The 17,520-nt window shown below is 57.8% G+C and overlaps 2 protein-coding genes across 6 annotated transcripts in view; one reads left to right on the top strand and one right to left on the bottom strand.

Moving 5' to 3' along the window:
* Positions 1 to 2,322: 2,322 nt before the first annotated feature.
* Positions 2,323 to 4,120, top strand: LOC116817869 (apelin receptor-like). The gene has a single exon (XM_032768332.2). The coding sequence runs from the start codon at positions 2,404 to 2,406 to the stop codon at positions 2,929 to 2,931; it is 528 nt and encodes a 175-aa protein (XP_032624223.2). The 5' UTR covers positions 2,323 to 2,403; the 3' UTR covers positions 2,932 to 4,120.
* Positions 4,121 to 6,283: 2,163 nt separating this feature from the next.
* MORC2 (MORC family CW-type zinc finger 2) overlaps positions 6,284 to 17,520 on the bottom strand; it is a 112,515-nt gene continuing 101,278 nt past the window's right edge. For 4 of the 5 annotated variants that reach the window (XM_032768346.2, XM_032768348.2, XM_032768350.2 and 1 more), the window contains one exon: positions 13,444 to 17,048. In XM_032768346.2, coding sequence (XP_032624237.1) covers positions 16,980 to 17,048 — 69 coding nt within the window. In that variant the 3' untranslated portion in view covers positions 13,444 to 16,979. Of the gene's footprint in view, positions 6,468 to 13,443; positions 17,049 to 17,520 lie in introns of those variants that run through there. The other variant, XM_075060133.1, reaches the window with a different exon arrangement.

Genomic DNA, 17,520 nt, shown 5'->3' with positions numbered 1-17,520 from the left:
TGCCTGGTGCAGGGGCAGGATTCTGGCTCGGGGTGGGTCTGGGAGGGGCAGGATTCTGGCCTGGAGTGTGGGGGGAGCGGGGGCAGGACGCTGGCCTGGGATGTGCCTGGGGGGGCAGGGGCAGAATGTTGGCCCAGGATGTGCCTGGAGGGGCGGGGCAGGATTCTGGCTCGGAGTGGGCCTGGGGAGGGCAGGATTCTGGCCCGGGGTGTGCCGGGGAGGGGGCAGGGATTCTGGCCTGGGGTGTGTGTGGGCGGGGGCAGGACACTGGCCCAGGGTGTGCCTGGTGGGGCAGGGACAGGACGCTGCCCCAGGATGTGGGGGGGGAGGCAGGACGCTGGCCAGAGATGTTCATGGGGGTGGGGGGCATGACGCTGGCTCAGGGTGTGCGGGGGGAGGGAAAGGATTCTGGCCCGGGGTGTGTTGGTGGGGGGCAGGACGCTGGCGCAGGATGTGCCTGGAGGGGCAAGGGCAGGACGCTGGCCCGGGATGTGCCTGGTGTGGGGACAGGATTCTGGCCCGGGGTGGGCCTGGTCAGGGGCAGGATTCTGGCCTGGGGTGTGCAGTGGGGAGGGAAGGATTCTGGCCCAGGGTGTGCGGGGGGGCAGGATTCTGGCCCAGGATGTGCGGTGGGGAAGGAAGGATTCTGGCCCCGGGGTGTGCGGTGGGGAGGGAAGGATTCTGGCTCAGGGTGGGCCTGGTGGGGGGCAGGATTCTGACCCGGGGTGTGCAGGGGCGGGGGCAGGACGCGGGACTGGGGGTGTGCCTGGGGGTCAGGGATCTGGCCCGGGATGTGCTTGGGGGCAGGGGGCAGACGCTGGCTGGGGGTTGCAGACCTGTGGGGCAGGGATTCTGGCCGGGGATGTGTCCTGGGATCTCGGCGGGTGGGGGCAGCGCTGGCTGGCGGGTGTGGCCTGGGGCGGGCAGGGATTTGGCTGGGCCTTGTGTGCAGATGGGGCAGGATTCTGCCCTGGACTGCCTGGGGTGGGGGCAGGGACGCTGGCTGGGGTGTGCCTGGGGGGCGGGATTTCTGGCCCGGGGTGTGCTGGGGCGGCAGGACGCTGACCTAGGGGGTGTGCCTGGGGGGTCAGGGATTCTGGCCCGGGATAGTGCCTGGGGTGGGGGCAGACGCTGCTGGGGGTCGTGTCCTGGCCGGGGGCAGGGATTCTGGCCTGGGTGGCCGTGCTGGGCCGCGGGGCAGGACGCTGGCTGGGTAGGTGTGCCTGGGCAGGGGGCAGGACGCTTGGCTGGGTGCTGGGGGGCAGGGATTTGGCTGTGGGTGTGCCTGGGGCCGGGCGGCAGGACGTGCCGGGGAGTAGGCCGGAGAATCTGGCCCGGGTGGCCTGGGCGGGTCAGGGCAGGACGCTGGCTGGGGGCTGTGCCTGGGGGGGGAGCAGGGATCTCTGGCCCGGGCGTGTTGCACTGGGGGAGTCAGGGATTCTGGCTGGGGGCGTGGGCGGGGGGCAGGGGATTCTGACCGGATGTGTGCCTGGGGCGGGGGGCAGGGACGCTGACCGGGGGTGGCCGGGAATCTGGCCCGGGGTTGTGCCTGGGGGTCAGGATTTTGGCGGGTGGGCGGGGGGGGCAGGCGATTCTGGCCGGTGGTGCCTGGGGGCGGGGGGCAGGACGCTGGCGGGGTGGGCAGGAATCTGGCCGGGGCTGTGCCTCTGGGGAGGGGCAGGGACGCTGGGCTCGGGACGCCCGCCCGCGCGGGGCCTGGGCCGGGCCAGGCGAGCGGCGCCGGGGTGGGGTCTCCGGCCGCGCCGCAGGGGCGGGGGGGGGCAGTGGGGGAGCCCCCTTATCAGGCGGGGGAGAGCGGCGGGGCGCAGTGGCGGCCTGGGGACGAGCCCCGACTATACTACGGGAGGGGTACGAGAGCGGCCGGCGCGGCAGTGCGAGTGGCCGGCGGCACTCGGGAAGCTCTCTTCTCGTGCTGACGGTTCTCTAATGCTGGTCTTCGTGCTGGGGCTGTCAGGGCAACGGGCTGGTGATCTTCACCGGTGTGCGGGGCCGACGGGCCAAGCGCGCTCCGCCGGACAGCCTTACATCGGCAAACCTGGGCTGGCCGACCTGTTCCTTCGATGGTCGACCCTGCCGCTTGGCCGCTACACGGGCTTGCGCTTTCCATGGCCGTCGGCTCGGCGCTGTGCAGCCTTGCAGCTACGCTGCGTGCTGCTCACATGTTCGGCCTCCGCCTCTCTGCCTGGGCTGCCCTCAGCTTCCACGCGCTACCCTGCGCCATCGTGCCGCTCCCTGCCGCGCTCCACGGCCCGTTGACGCCCCGGCGCCTCGGGCTGGCTTCCGCTAGGCGGCTCTTGGCTGCGGGGGGCGTGGCTGGCCCTGCCCGCCCTGCTGCTGCGCGACACGCAGCCCGGCCCGGCCGACAACCTCACGGTCTGCGACATGGACTTCAGCGGCGTGGCCAGCGCGCAGAGCGAGCGCTACTGGCGGGGCGCGCTCAGCCTGGGCACCACGGCGCTGGGCTTCCTGCTGCCGCTGCTGCTCATGACCCTCTTCTACTGCTGCATCGGCGCCAGCCTCAGCCGCCACTTCCAGCACCTGCGCAAGGAGCAGGAGAAGCGGCGGCTGCTGCGCATCATCGCCACGCTGGTGGCGGTGTTCGCGCTCTGCTGGCTGCCCTTCCACCTGCTCAAAAGCCTCTACGTGCTCAGCGAGCTGGGGCTGCTGGAGCTGCCCTGCGCCTTCCTCGCCCTCGTGGTGCTGCTGCACCCCTATGCCACCTGCCTGGCTTACATCAACAGCTGCCTCAACCCCTTCCTCTACGCCTTCTTCGACCTGCGCTTCCGCGCGCAGTGCCGCCTGCTGCTGGGGCTGCGCCCGGCGCTGCGCGGCCCGGCCGGCTCGGGCTCCTCCACGCTCAGCGCGCAGACCCAGAAATCCGAGCTGTACTCGCTGGCCACCAAGGTGTAGGGGCGCCCGGACGCACTGACGGGCTCGGAGCCCGCGGACGCTGGACAGGCGCCGCCGGGAGCTCGGCGCGGTTCGGCGGCGCTCGATCGCTCCTGCTCCGGGGTCCGCAGCAGCAGCCCCGACTCTGGCTTCGGCTGCGCAGTGCGAGAGAGCTGCCTCTGCGCCCACTCGGTCCCAGCCCTGGGCCCTGCTCAGGGGGTCCGGGTTGCCCGCCCGCCCGACCCGATTAGCGCCCGGGCTGGCTCGGCTCCGCCGGCCGGGAGCCCCTGGAGCTGGGCTGGTCCCTGCGGGCGGCTCCCTCCCTGTAAACCAATAAAATAGTTTTTCAGGAACTCTGCAGCGCTGGTCGGATTCTTGGTGTGGACAGCGAGAGCCCTGGGTCCGGTCGGGGGCGCCGGCCGATGCTGAGTCCGCTTCGGGCTGTGAATGGTGGGTCCGGGGGCTGGGCGGGGTCCGCTTCGGGCTGTGCGGAGTCCGGGGGCTTTGCAGGGTCCACTTTGGGCTGTGAATGGTGGGTCCGAGGGCTGTGCGGGGTCCGGTTCGGGCTGTGAATGGTGGGTCCGGGGGCGATGGTGGGTCCGAGGGCTGTGCGGAGTCCGGTTCGGGCTGTTAATGGTGAGTCCGGGAGCTGTGCGGGGTCCGGTCCGGGAACTGTGCGGGGTCCGGGGGCTCTGCGGGGTCCGGTCCGGTCCGGGAGCTGTGCGGGGTCCGGGGGCTCTGCGGGGTCCGGTTCGGGCTGGGAGCTGTGCAGGTGGGTCCGGGAGCTGTTCGAGGTGTGAGTAGTGGGTCCGGGAGCTGTGTGGTGTCCGGGAGCTGTGCGGGATCCGGTTCGGGCTGGGAGCTGTGCGGGGTCCGGTCCGGGAGCTGTGCGGGTGGGTCTGGGGGCTCTGCGGGGTCTGCACTTACACCAGAGTAAACCTCCCACCTATGGAGACATGAGCCGACGCCAGCCTGCCTGGAGCTGGAAGAAGTGGTGACATGAACCATCGGCAGAAGCAGGAGGTGCCGGGCAGTGTCAGAGACCAGTAGGTACCAGTCAAACCCTGCATCTCCAGGCTGCAGCGAGCTCCGGAGCTGGGATCTTCGCCGTATAAATTCCCTGGTCCTAGAGTGGAAACCACCACAAATCCTGGGCCAAATCTAGCGGCTGCTGGTGACAGACGCCTGGGTTATAACAGCACCCAGGGGACACAGGCTAGAAAGGCTGCTCTGCTGAGCTGCTGGGGGCCGGGAGGAGCTCGCTGGTGGTAAATGCACAGAGAAGAGAAGCTCAAACACATGGCCAGATTCCAGCCTTCGCAGCGCTGGTGTAAATCCAGAGTAACTCTGCTGATGGCGGTAACTGGATTTACATCAGTGTGGGTGTGCCCCTGCTAATGTGTTCACACACACACACCACATGCACACACCTGCATGCACACATACCACACACACATACAGAATTCTGGCCCCCTTGGACACTAGTGCCAGGATTCACGTAAACCAGCTTCCTTTGCATGCCACCATATTCCCACTGGAGGAGGAGTTGGGGGTGCAGGACGGGGGACGCAGCAGGCAGCTTACCACAAACCCATCTTGAGGGTGGGAGAGGGGCCCTGCCCTGCATTTGCTCAGAGCCCATCCTCAGGGGCGAGGGCAGCAGCACCCGGCTAGTGCAGGTGCTCACTAGGGGACCAGCCATGTGTGCCTGGGGCTGGGCAGAGGACAGCCTGGGGGAAGGGTTGGCGGGGAGAGGGCTGGTGACCCAGGTAAGGCAAGAGAGAGGCCTGGGAGTTGGTGGTTCTGGCCCAGGGATGGGGCAATGTGGCAGGGGAAGATGTGGCAGAGCACCTGGGGATGGAGGGAGGGCCACCCAAAGGTGGGAACAGTGTGTGCTTCTGACACTGATGGATGCAATGCACCACTAGGGTTAAGAGAAGAGCTGTGCAGGGGATGGAGCACAGGCTAACCCTGACCTCCCCCAGGAAGAATGACATTATTATTCATTTTCTGTGGCACACCAGGAGCAAGCTCTCCTTTGCAAACCAGAGCGCGTCACAGCCCTTGGCAAGGAACGTACCTGCAGGCCGAGACTGCGCCGGGCAGACGAGCACTGTGCTAGCTCAGACAGTGCAGACGGAGGAGGATTCAGCAGGGCTTCCTCTCCACCCCTCTCCCCGGGGGGATTAGCCCTCAGGTAGGGCTGGGATGGGCCAGGCTCAGGCCAAGGCACACACATGGGCATAAAGGGCAGCAATTCTTTCACATAACCAACTCCCCTCTGCCAGTGGGTCCCTACGAACTCCCTCGGTGCCGGTGCCCGCTCACAGAAACATGGTCCTCAGCTTGCAGCAACGGGCAGGGCCAGTCACAAAGCCCAGCTCACTCTCCTTTTATGCTTCTCCTCTGTGGGGCTTGGCCTGGCGCGAATGACAACACAAGAGGGGCCAGGCCCAGCGCAGGGCGGGGGGAGTTGTCATGAAGGGACTCACTCTTTGGCTGTCAGACACCAGCGCTGCCTGTAATTGCTCTTCAAGAGGGCTGGGGCTGCTACCCCAATGTGTGACGCCGAGGCCAGTTCTCAGCCTGATTGCTGACTCTGGCGGGAGGTTTCTGGCCACAGGAAGGCAGGGTCTCTGTGAGGGGCCTTGACAGAACTGAGTGCCTTAGCCACGGACTCTTGGCTTGCCCAGCCCCTGCGTTCCCAGGAAAGGCTACCACTGCATTTTCAGCCAGTGCTGGGGGTTCTCTTTTCACCAGGCCCCGTTCCTTGCGAAGGGGAAGGCCCTTGTCTTTTAGGGTCCCAGGAAGCCCCCTCAAGCTCAGGCTCCCACGCGTGACTTCCCTGGAGCTCTGGGAAGTTCTAGTTCTGCCACTTTGCTGCAGTGACTTCTGTTCTCAGCTCCCATTTCTCTGCTTGTGCCTTCAGGCTAACTCTGTGCTCTGCAGCCTGGCTGCTCCTGGGGCCACCTGACCTGTACCTGTGCTGCATTAGGCACAGACCTGGGCGCCTTTTGGACCAGAATAGTCCTGGGCGAATGCTGCGTGGTGATTCACTTTATGAGACTGTGGTGGGAGTGATCGTGCTGCTTCTCCTACATCTTCCCCTCTAAGAACATATTGTAGCCAAATACTCTGGGGCCTGCCAGGGGTGCTAGGGTCAAAACCAGGGCCCAACCAGGCTAGTCTCCTCAGGCCCCAGTCTGCCCAGTATCAACCCCCTTGTCCCTCCCCATCAGGCAGCCCGATATACCCCCTACTTCCCTCCAGATCAGATCAAGGGACGCAACCAGTGGTATCTGTGACTCCAGATCAGATCCATAGGCCCATCTACCCTGGTCTCAGGCCTTACTTGGCATGTTGTCCTGGATCAGTCATGGGGGCTGAACTGGGCCTCAGGACCCAGCCTTTCAGAACCAAGGAATTTATTTTTGAGGCTGGACTGAACGTCTAGGAGCAGTGAGCTCAGGGTGTCTGCGGGGGGCGGGGGCAGAGAAGGGGGCTAGTAGGTTATAGGTCAGATCTACTAGTTCCTCCTCCCCTGCACTGTCTGTGAGCTGTAAGCATAACAAGCTCATCTTAGCTATCTCCCAGGAAGCTCTTGAGAGCTCACTAGCCACAGGGAACTCACTGCAATCCTCAGCTCAACCACCACAGTAGGATGTCTGTGAGCCAGGACATCTGGTTTCCACCCCCGACTCTAGGAGGTGAGTGGGATGTAAGGGGTTAAAGCAGGGAGAGTTGGAGGTGAGGCCTCCAGCAGTGCCCCTCTGCAGCTTAGGTCCAGTGCACTGTCTCATCCCACAGCCTGGTGCACCTCGCTGCCAGAGAGCCCAGCCTGAGCATCCCATGGCTTCGGTCCAACCCACGCTTCCCAGCTGTGCCTTGTGTCTCATGCCAAAAAACCTCCTTTCCCCTTGCAGGGTCACCCCTTCCCTGGACCTGCAGACTCCTGCCCCCTGCCCAGACCCATTGCTCAGCCAGGCTGCCCATTGCCTGGCTGCTTGCTGAGAGTGAGAGCCAGCAGACAGCTTGCCAAGGAAAGGCTAGCAAATAGCATCATCATTTGTGGATGTATTCGCAGCCCAGTCGCTCCCTGACTGCTCTCTGTGCTGCCTGGTTACTGGCCTGTTCCCTCGCAGCCCTGGGGCTTTTCACACATGGGACTGAGCACCAACACCTCCAAGGCAGGGTGCCCCTCGCACTTCCCTGCTAGCCTCAAAGGGGGGCAGCCTGGGAACGGCTGGAGCAGGCCAACAGGAGCCATTTGTGACCATTTAACAGAGTGTTGGAACTCCATTAGCAGGGGACCTCAAAGAGGAATTGAAGCAGCTGCTGGGGGGGCTGGGAGCCGGCAGGAGTCCCCACAGCCCAGCCTGTCACAGCCTCCTCCCAGCATGCTGGACAAAGCTAACGGAGCCAGGTGGGGGAACACTGCGATCAGGGCAGCAGAGAAAAATGCTGGGGCTCCACTGCATTGTGGAAAGCCCAAGAGGAAGGAAGGTGGCAGGGCCAGGCTTTCCCCTCTACACCCCCTGCCCCTCAGGGGCACTCCAGCCCCAGGGCCTGGCTGAGACTTTTCAAGGGAGCAAAAACAACAAGGCGTCCAGTGGCACCTTAAAATCTAACTGCCTGCATCTGTAACTTTCACTCCACGCACCTGAAGAAGTGGGTTTTTTACCCACAAAAGCTTATGCACAAATAAATCTGTTAGTCTTTAAGGTGCCACTGGACTCCTTCTTGGTTTTGTGGATACAGACTAACCCGGCCACTCCCAATACTTCAAGGGAGCAGAGATTTTAGGGCCTGGTTTTGAGGAAGAGCTTGGCACCTGCTCCCTGGATATCAGGCCCCCTTCAAGACATCTCCAGTTGTGTGCCCAACATCACGAGCCTCTGCAGGAAATCCTAGCCCAGAGTGTATGGCTGGGGGTTGGTGCTTTCTGCTGGGCCTGTCTCACCAGCCAGCTGTAAGGAAGGTTACTTGGAGCCAGGAAGCTTTCACAGTCTCTTGATATCCTTTCCCCCTCCCCTGGTCTTGGATCAGCATCTGCCTCCATCTAACCACTGCCTAGTCAGCAGGGCCTTCCCCTCCATTTGTCACACCTCTGCCCTTCTCGGGGCCCGAAGGACTCCTGCATGTGCCAGAGGAATTGTGCCCAGGCCTAGCAGGATACCTTTGATCCCAGCTTCTCCTCACACTCGGCCCTCTCTGGGTCTCCACTCACTGCTTCGGGACACCAGCGACAGCTCTGCCTTTCTGACCCCCAGGGAATGAGATATAAGCCAAACTCACCCCGTGGGAAATCAGTGCCAGGCTTCAGTGCCATTGGCCTGTACCTGCACTCATGGAGAAAAGGGCTGAAATGTGACTGTTCCCCTCTTCCCTGCTACTGCAGTGGTCCATCTGTTTGACTGTTTTAGCTAGAGCTGCTGCTCTTGGGCCTTGAGGGGTGCGGGTGTCCCCTCCACACTCACAGATTGCCTGGCCCCCTTGAGAAGCTGAAGAAAGCAGATTAGGGAGGAATTGTTCGGTGAGACTCTGCAAGCCAGTGATGCACTGGACTGTGGACAGGCGGCCTGGAGTGTGAATAGAGCAGACAGCTTGGAGCAGGAAGGAGCAGACAGGAGAAAGACCGAGGAGTCCCAGCAGGAAAAGGAGATGGAGATGCACCAGGACATAATGGGGCTTCTCAGGCAGAAAACACAAGTGCTGCTGACTTTTGTTGACCAGTCCAACCGTCCTAGGCTGGCATCCCTTTGAGTTAATGAAGAACTTAATTTCAGCAGCTCCCTTCCCCCCCCAGCCCATTCCATGTGGCGTCAGGGGCCACATCCCTGCCTCTGCCCACTCCGTGCCAGGGGACAGCAAGGAAAAATGGAGCGTCACATGCACTGACCTGAGAGAGCCGTGGCTGGTGTGTGTTTGGCAGAAATGGGCACAAATGTTTTCTAGCATGCTAACGTTAAAGTTGTGTTAATGTCTATGTTTTCACTGTACTGGGTTTTAATGTCACATGCACATTTTGCACTGTTTCTGGTATGCAATACATTTTTATTTTTGGAAATAAATTCCTCTTTATTACTTCATAACATATCCAACAGAATGCCTCATGCCACCAAAAGCACACCCTGCTTGTAATGGAGTAGGACCACAGAGCTCTCAGGTTCAGTTACAAACACACTGTGCAATAATTAGAAATGGACATGAAGCACTGCATAATTCCTAGGTTCATTAAAAGTCATTCATAAACATACACCAAGCACTACACAATTCCTCACAACCCCCAACGCTTCAGGGCCAGGTATGGCACCGTCCCACACAGCACGCCTCTGTGGCTGATGGTTAACGTGGCCTTCCAACACCTCCCTCAGCTCTATCGCTCCATGTTGAGCTCTTCTAATGGCCCCTGTGTCTGGCTGTTCAAGGTCAGCAGACAGTGGCCTTACCACTGCCCTCCAACCCAGCGGCAACTTTGCCTCACAGATTTTGTGCAGGACATAACAGGCAGCTGTAACCACTGGGAAATGTTTCTCACTGAGATACAAATCTAGTGAGTAAACAGCACCAGTGCCCCTTCAGTCTGATGAAAGCACATTCAGCTGGCAGGTGAATCTTTTCTTGGTGCTGGTAAGGTGGCCAGTGTATAGCTTCGTAAGCCAGCCCCCCAATCATTATCTGCATTTCAATATCACAAATGGTAATCTGCCAATCAGGAAAGAAAGTCCGTGTTGGCTGCTTCCTGAACAGTCCTGTGTTCTTAAAGATATGAGCATCGTGTATCTTCCCCGACCAGGAACCCCCACAGGGACTGTCTGTGACTCGAAGATAAGGCTGTTACAGCACTTTAGGAGTTCACACTTGTTAGTGGGTTAGTGAAATCTAACTACAGAACATACAGCCAGTTTGGGGTCTCTGCCCTGCTCCTTGTCAGTCTGCCCCAAGGTTGGCACATACAGTCGGGAGCCACCCCAGGCAGCGTGACACAAAGTTCAGCCCTAAACTGCTTCATCTGGCTCTAGTTAAGGTCCAATAACCAGCAATGGCACCACTTGTTACAGGTTTTCTAGGGGTTTCTTTGTCAGAGCTTTTCCTTTCCCCTCTGGAGTCAGACCACAGTGAGAAGGTACCTCCCGGACCTGATCCTGGCATAAATATTTTGGCCAATGCTGGTAAGCGTATTGTTGCTAGGATACAGAATCGAAGGGTGTATAGGCTTATGGTGGGGTTTGGATGTGACCAGCACCACGTGGCCTTGGGACTACTATAGGAATGCTTGTGTCACGGAGTATGGGGGAGTCCAGTCCTGCACGCCTCTTCCTGGGACTCACAGTGACTCTCAGCCAGCCAGTAAAACAGAAGGTCTATTGGACAACAAGAACGAAGGATACAGCAGAGCTTGTAGGCACAACCTGAACCCCTCAATCAAGTCCTTCTGGGGTTCAGGAAGCTTAGTCCCCAGTTTGGGATTCCCTGAATTCCAACCACCCAGCCCAAAACCGAAACTTAACTCACCCAACTCCCTCTAGACGGCCTCTTCCTTTGTCCAGCTTTCCAGGCAAAGGTGCTGACACTCCTCCCCCCTGCCCAGCTCAGGTTACAGGCTGAGCACCTGTCCCTCACCTAAAGTCATCCCCTGCTCTCCCATCCCCCACACAGACAGTCCCTACTCCATCACAGCTTGTGGGGAAACTGAGTCATGGTTCACCTTCAGAAACTTATCATGAAAAAAATATTTCTGGCACTCTGGCTGGGGAACACAGGCCATGTTAACGTGAGGACGCCCCCTTCCCTCCAGCTCCCCACTCTGTCAGGTTGCCACTGTGCCCCACATTTGGCATCTTCAAAGGTCACTCACAGGTTTATGACAGCTCCTCACACGCTGGCCCAGGATCCGGGGGGGGGGGGGGCGCATGATGGGGGGTAATTGGGGACAGGAGGAGTTCCTCACATGCTGGCCCAGGACCAAGGGGGGACGCGTGATGGGGGTGATGTGGGGGGAGGAGGAGCTCCTCACACAGTGGCCCAGGACCCGGGGGGGCTGTGATGGGGGGGTAATTGGGGGCAGGAGGAACTCCTTACACACTGGCCCAGAGCCAAAGGGGGCAGTGATGGGGGGCAGGCGACCCCAGCAGGTTGGGTAGGTGGGCCAGGGAGATGCTTTCTGGACTAGGCAGTTGACCGCCCAGCATAGAGCGCAGCTCTCTGCTCTCAGCCCTCAGATAGAGCCTGAGATAGCGGCTCACTTCGCTTCCTTCAGTGCCAGCCCTCCAGACAGGGCCCTGAGAGAGGAGAGAGGATGCCAGCAGCTCGCAGCAGCACGACAAGGGCCCAGTGTGTGTGGCTTGGCAGCGCCTGGCCTGCTGCACCTTGGGCTGTGCGCTAGGCCTGGCTTGCTCCCTTCCTGGGGGCAGCACCAGCTGACTCTTTTCATTGCACGGGAAGCGGGTGCTTCCAGGCAGCTGCAGCGGGGAGCTGTTGGCTGGCAGGAAGAGGAAGAGGCTCAGGCTCTGCTTATCTCCCCAAACAAACCCAGTGAAGCCAACAAAGGCAGGGTCAGCACCAGGCTGCCCTGGCAGGGGCTGGGGATGCCTCTCCCTCTGCAGAGTTTCCCCGGTGATGGGGCAGCACGTGGGGGCCAACACCTCCACCCACGCAGCTGACAGTCCCACTGCTGGGACAATGGGGCTCTTCATTGGCCTGCTCCCGGGCTCCTTCAGAAGGGGCTTCTCTGCTCCGCTCAGCCCTGATCCTAGCAGCTGAACTGCGCCTCGCCCCCCTCCCTCCTCGGCAGCAGCAGCCACAGACCAGGGCACAGGAGGCCGAATGGGGACAGTGACCATGTCAAGGTTAGGACAGTTTCCAAAGACACTGGCTGGTTCAGGGGGAGGGGGAAGGGAGAGACCTTGGGTTGGACTCTCCAGTCTCCTGTGCCTTGTTCTGTCATTCCCCTACTACAGAGCCCTGATCAGGAACTAGGGGCCTTTAACCTCTAGGGCACTCAGTCAAACATCACGCAGGCCAGTATTAGCCACCCATGGTCACCAGCTGCTGGCGGTTCAGTGGCCTGTGTCACTGTGCAATGAGTTTACCTGGTCTCAGCACAGCTCCCAGCAGGGCAGTGTTTGCTGCACGCAAGCCCCAGCTGTCACTATTTAGCTCCACTGCAAGAACTGAATGGGCCATGGAGACTGCACTGCCCCTCAGCCCCCGATTGCTTGTGATGATGGGGGGCAGGGCTGTCTCGTTTTATGATTTATGACCCTAAAAGCTCATGCTTCAAGTCACCAAGGGTCAGGAAGGGATTCCCACCCCAGTGTATTCTTCTGCTGCATCAGGGATGGCGGGTGGGCCAGGGCTCTCAGATGGCATGAGCATTCTCTCTCTCAGGTGCCTGGTTCATGCTCAGGGTCTAACTGATCACCGTATGTGGGGTCAGGCAGGAATTTTCCCCCAGGTCAGATTTTTTCCCCTTCCCCCTGCAGCATGTGGAGCACTTGCCAGGATTATCTGGGCATCCCTCACTTAATCATTTCCCTGTCAGTGCGAGGGTCTCGGGACCTAGTGCACCTCGGACCCCTCTACTCAGCCTGTGGCACCTACCCAGTCTCCTGTGGGCTGGAATACCTTGGTCTCGATTTGGATGCTGGGGTAGTGTGCGGGTGCCGGCTGAGGCTGGTGGCCTCTGCTATAAGGGTCAGACTGGATGGTCCATTTCTCTCTTCTGCTCTTAAACTCTCTGACTCTTGAGGGAGGATGGGGAAACTTGCAGCACTGCTGCTTCCCGGAGTGGTTCCTGTGGCTAAGCGTCTAGTCACCAGGGCTGCTAGGCTGAAATTTCCTCAGCACTATATTTACCTGAAAACTCCCACCCCCAGCCAGAGGCATTGGATCCTCACCCAACTGCCAGTCCCTTCCACTGAGCCCTCTAGACCAGCTGCCCGTGTCTTGCCTCTGTGCTCAGGGTTTAACTGAGGGCTATATTTGGGGTCAGGAAGGAATTTTCTCCCAGGTCAGACTGGCAGAGACACTGGGTTTTTTGCTGTCCCCTGGAGCATGGGGCACACGTCACTTGCAGGTTTAGTGTAAATGACAGATTCTCTGTAACACGAACTCTTTAAATCAGGATTTGAGGCCTTCGGTAACTCCAGCAGAGCTCAGGGCTCTATTACAGGAGCGAGTGGGTGAGATTCTGTGGCCTGCCAGGTGCAGGGGGTCAGACTAGATGATCGTGATGGTCCCTTCTGGCCTTAAAATCTGAGTCTCTGTGAAAACGGCTAGTGCAGAAGCGCTCTGGGTAAAAGCTCAGTCCTGTGCCTTCAGTAAATCCCTGGTCAGGGGGTCGAGTAATGCTAGTTCTTGCCTTGGGCACCACCTGCTGGCCGCTATCTCACAACAGCTGCTTGGTGTTTTGGGTACAGTAGAACCCGTTAGGAACCCTGCAGGAATGGAAGTTGTTTATAACTCTGAACAAAATACACTTTCAAAAGTTCACAACTGAACAATGACTTAATACAGCTTTGAAACTTTACTATGCAGAAGAAAAATGCTTTTAATCATCTTAATTTAAATGAAACAAGCAGTTTCCTCAGCTTGTCAAATCCTGTTTATAACTTTCCCTTTATTTTTCGGTAATTTACAGGTAACACGTTACTGTGCTGTCGTTGCTTTCTTTGGCTCTGCTGCTGCCTGATTGTGCACTTCCGATTCCAAATGAAGTATGTGGTGGACCAGTCAGTTCATAACTCTGAGATCCTACTGTAATGTTAGGTCCTCGGTAAGCCAGGTGGCTCAGGTGCATTACTGGTATGCCCAGGAGCTGAGAGGACAGTGACCAGAGAGGAGTGTGTGTGTGTGGGTTCCCCATGCGACAGGGAGAGGGCAAACCTGACAGATGTCAGTCAGATTGCTCCATGCACAACTGGAAGGCGCGGGGATAGGAGGCTGAAGGCGGTATAAGAACCTGTATAGAAGGGAGGCTGGAGGTTACAGTGCAGGGAGCTGAGATGCTCTAGGGAGCTCACCCACCCTCGCAGGCATAGTGCAGAATGTCCAGGGTGAGTACTTGTCTAGAGCACCCCCACGGCTAGTAGAGGCCCCACACTAGTGACTGCTCTCTAGGAGCCGTCAGGGTTTGAAGGCTCCCCTATCTTTGCCAGTAGCAGCACTAGTCCCCCTACTCCAGAGCTTCCCGGATAGCCAGTGTGCAGCACATTCACTCAGCTTTCACCTCTGAGCTAGTTTTTAACCTACCCAAAGGGCAGAGGATCCAGGGCACCAACTGTGAAAGCAATGGTTATGGACCCAGGAGACCAAAGCATCACCCAGATGCTTCTTCCTTTCACCATGGGTCATCAGTTTACATGAGTTTAACTCTAGGACTCTTCAGAAAGGGGTTGGTGAGGGTTCAGGTTTTAGTGGGGTTTGAGTAGCCGACCCTATGGATGGATCTTTTGTTCCCTTTCTGGCTCGCCATCAGTTTGGCAGAACCTCCTCTACACCAGGGGAAAACATTTTTCCTAGTATTTGCTTGGACATTTCTAACAGCTGTGGGGTCAGAGGGCTCTGGATCTCTTGGACATTTCTCTGTGCATTCCTCAGCAATCCACCCTGTGTTTGGTTGTGTGTCCAATTCCTCCCCCCACCAAACAAAAGCTTTAACTTTCCCTAACCCAAGGGAGCCCTCAGATTCACAGAGACACAGCGTTAGCCTCATATTATTTACAGGCCTTGTTAATATCTGCTGGCTCTGAGTACTTTCCCTGGGGAGGTTTCTGTTGCTGACATCCTACTGTCCAGCTGTTGGAACTGCTGGATGAGGGGCCTGTAGGCTTTATTACTGGCATTGCAGGGGAGAGTCCGAACAGGGCAGTACATCCTGCTCCTGTTTGCTACACAACAGGAGGCCATTAGAACAGTAGTTTGCTCGGCAGGAAGTAACTGGTAGTTAGGAAAGTTATGGCCCTCCAATTATTTGTACTGCAGCAGTGCGTACTGAGGCCAAACAAGCTTTTGGAGACTGGGCACTTAACTGAACCCTTTGGAAACCAGCTGCCCTCTGGTTAACTAGGGGAGGCACAAAGTAGCATCTCTCCACCAAGGAGGACACCATCTCGGGAATGGCTAAGGGTCAGGAGTCTACTGGCCACATGGTGCTAAGGAAGAGGCAGGGTTTCTGGCCAAGGGAGGCAAGGCTGCAGCAAGGTGTCTTGCCCACAATGCTCCTGGAAGCAGCAGCAGTTCAGAGACAGACATGCACGTCAGCTGGGAGGCTGGGCAGGGTGCCTGAGGTTTTTGGAGTAGAGTGAGGGTGCAGGAGAGGAAGGGAAGCTGAATGTGTTGGGAGTGGACACACTTCTCAGTGATCTGAGGGTTATAACACAAGCTCCCTTCTTGAGTTTCTGCTTGCAGGAAGAAGTCACCTGGAGCATGTCACTCTTGCTAGAAGGCTAGTGCCTATGCCGAGAGCTTTTTCTGTTAACAATATTTGCATTTCTCAGAGCAGTTTTGGCACAACGAGAAGGGGAGTGATGAGGTTTAGTGAGCCCTGTTGCTAAGCACTGATGGCTATTGCACAAACACACTACCAGCATGCCTGGATGCCCCCTCTGTGACAGACCGTGGCCCGTAGCACAGGGCTTCTCAACCTTTTCCTTCCTGAGGCCCCTACGAGAACATGCTATAAAAACTCCAGGGCCCACCTGGGCCCCATGAAGCTAAGATGCTAAGGCTTCAGCTCCAGCTCCAGCTGGCAGGACTCAGGGCTTCAGCCCTATAACGTGGGGCTATAGCTTTCTGTCCCAGGCTTCAGCGCGACTAACAGTGGCCCCGCTTGGCAGACCCCCTGAAACCTTCACATGGTCACCTAGGGGAAATTAGACCTGTGGTTGAGAACCACTCCCTCACCACTTTTAATACAGCCTCCAAACCCCACATTAGAGAGGCTAGAGCTCTTCCTTGCTGCTGAGCTGGGGCTGGGTGCGATCCAGTGACTAAAAGGGGAACAGGTCCATTTCCAGTGCTCTATTTAAAAACAACTGGAAGAGTCCAAGTGGAGCAAAGCAAGAAAGAGCAGAGGGAGTGGTACTTAGAACATAGGGTCAGTTTTATTTTGAGCTGGTCAGGGAGTCCATCTGCCTCTTGCAACTCACATCTCTCAAAATGGCAGCACTGGTGACGAACGTGCAATAGGGGGCTGTAGAACTGGTAGGAACCTTGCACTTCAACCCCCGCACTTCCCTGCCCTAAAAAATCACAAGGTACCAGAACCCCAGCAGGCTCAGTCCCATCACTGTGAGCCTCTTCCACCCACACCTTAAAGCATCAGTGGGTCTAAGCTTCCTGGCCCTGCTAACAGAGCCCCATTCCCCATGTTTGATGCTATGGCTGTGTAATGAGGGCTTTGAAAACCTCACATGTATGCTCAACTACAACATCCTTAAGCTTCAAACCCCACCCCCTCAATGGAGAATGTGTGCACCGATCCCCTGGTGTAGTTAGAAGCCCTGGCTCTGAGCCTCCTTTGGTCCAGTTACCACCGTCCTGAGGTCCAAGTCCAATCCAGCTTCTGCTCAGTCCCTCAAGGCCTCAGCGCAGGCTTTTCCATTAAGTTGGTGCTAGATTTTTCCCTTCTTTATTTGAAGAGGCATCAGCTATAACTTGCTGGATAGGATGTTCTGGTGCCAAGAACTGGGCATAGATCTCCAGCATACCCCAAAAGGAAAAAGGTTCTTGCATTTTTACCGTACTGAAAAAAGCCCAAACCCTACAACAGAGCTGACCTCCCATCATACCAGGCACAGCTCCTGTTTCTTTTAAAAAATAAATATTTATAAACAAAGGGAAGAGATCTGAAGAACTACAATGTTAAAAACTGTCCTGCCAACAGCACCAATGTCTTTTGCATGTAAAATCACAAGAACAGGTTGTACACCGACACATCAATATAATACACAGTCTAATGGCCCTCCCCTTTCATGCACTGCTCGGGTCCCCTCCGCAGGAATCCACATCTCAGAACACAGTGACCAACTCCTCCATGCTGCTTGCCAGTGCTGGGTCTGGACTGCTCAGTCTCCCTTGGTGATTAGGTCCTCAATATATGCATCCAGCTCATCATCAGTATTAATATCGATGTCCTGAAACCAAAGGCGCAAGAGGAGGTTACTTACTTGTAACGGGAGGTTCTTCAAGATGTATGGTCTCTTATCTGCACTCCACTGAGGGTTTACACATGCGCCGTGTGTCCAGAGCCAAGAATCTGAAAGTAGTAGTATTTGCTAGAATGCACATGTGCTCTTGCTTCGCCTCATGGTTTTGTCCAAGGCAATAAAAGGCAGGGCGAACCTACCACAGTTCTTTCCCCACCACAAACTGAACAGATGTACAGCAGAGGGAAAGGAGGGTGGGAAGTGGAATACAGATAGGGAGCCCACATCTCGAAGAACCTCCAGTTGCAGGTAAGTAATCTCCTCCTCTTCTTCGAGCGATGGTCCCTACTGTATTCCACTGAGTGATTAACAAGTAGTACCTAATTTGGAGGAGGATGCAAAGAAGAGGATGGAATGGTGGACCGGAAGCCAGCTGCGCCAAACAAAGCATCCCTCCCAG

Source organism: Chelonoidis abingdonii, chromosome 22, assembly GCF_003597395.2.
Source record: "Chelonoidis abingdonii isolate Lonesome George chromosome 22, CheloAbing_2.0, whole genome shotgun sequence".
Classification (NCBI taxonomy): Eukaryota; Metazoa; Chordata; order Testudines; family Testudinidae; genus Chelonoidis; species Chelonoidis abingdonii.
This window is presented reverse-complemented; position numbering and strand designations above follow the sequence as displayed.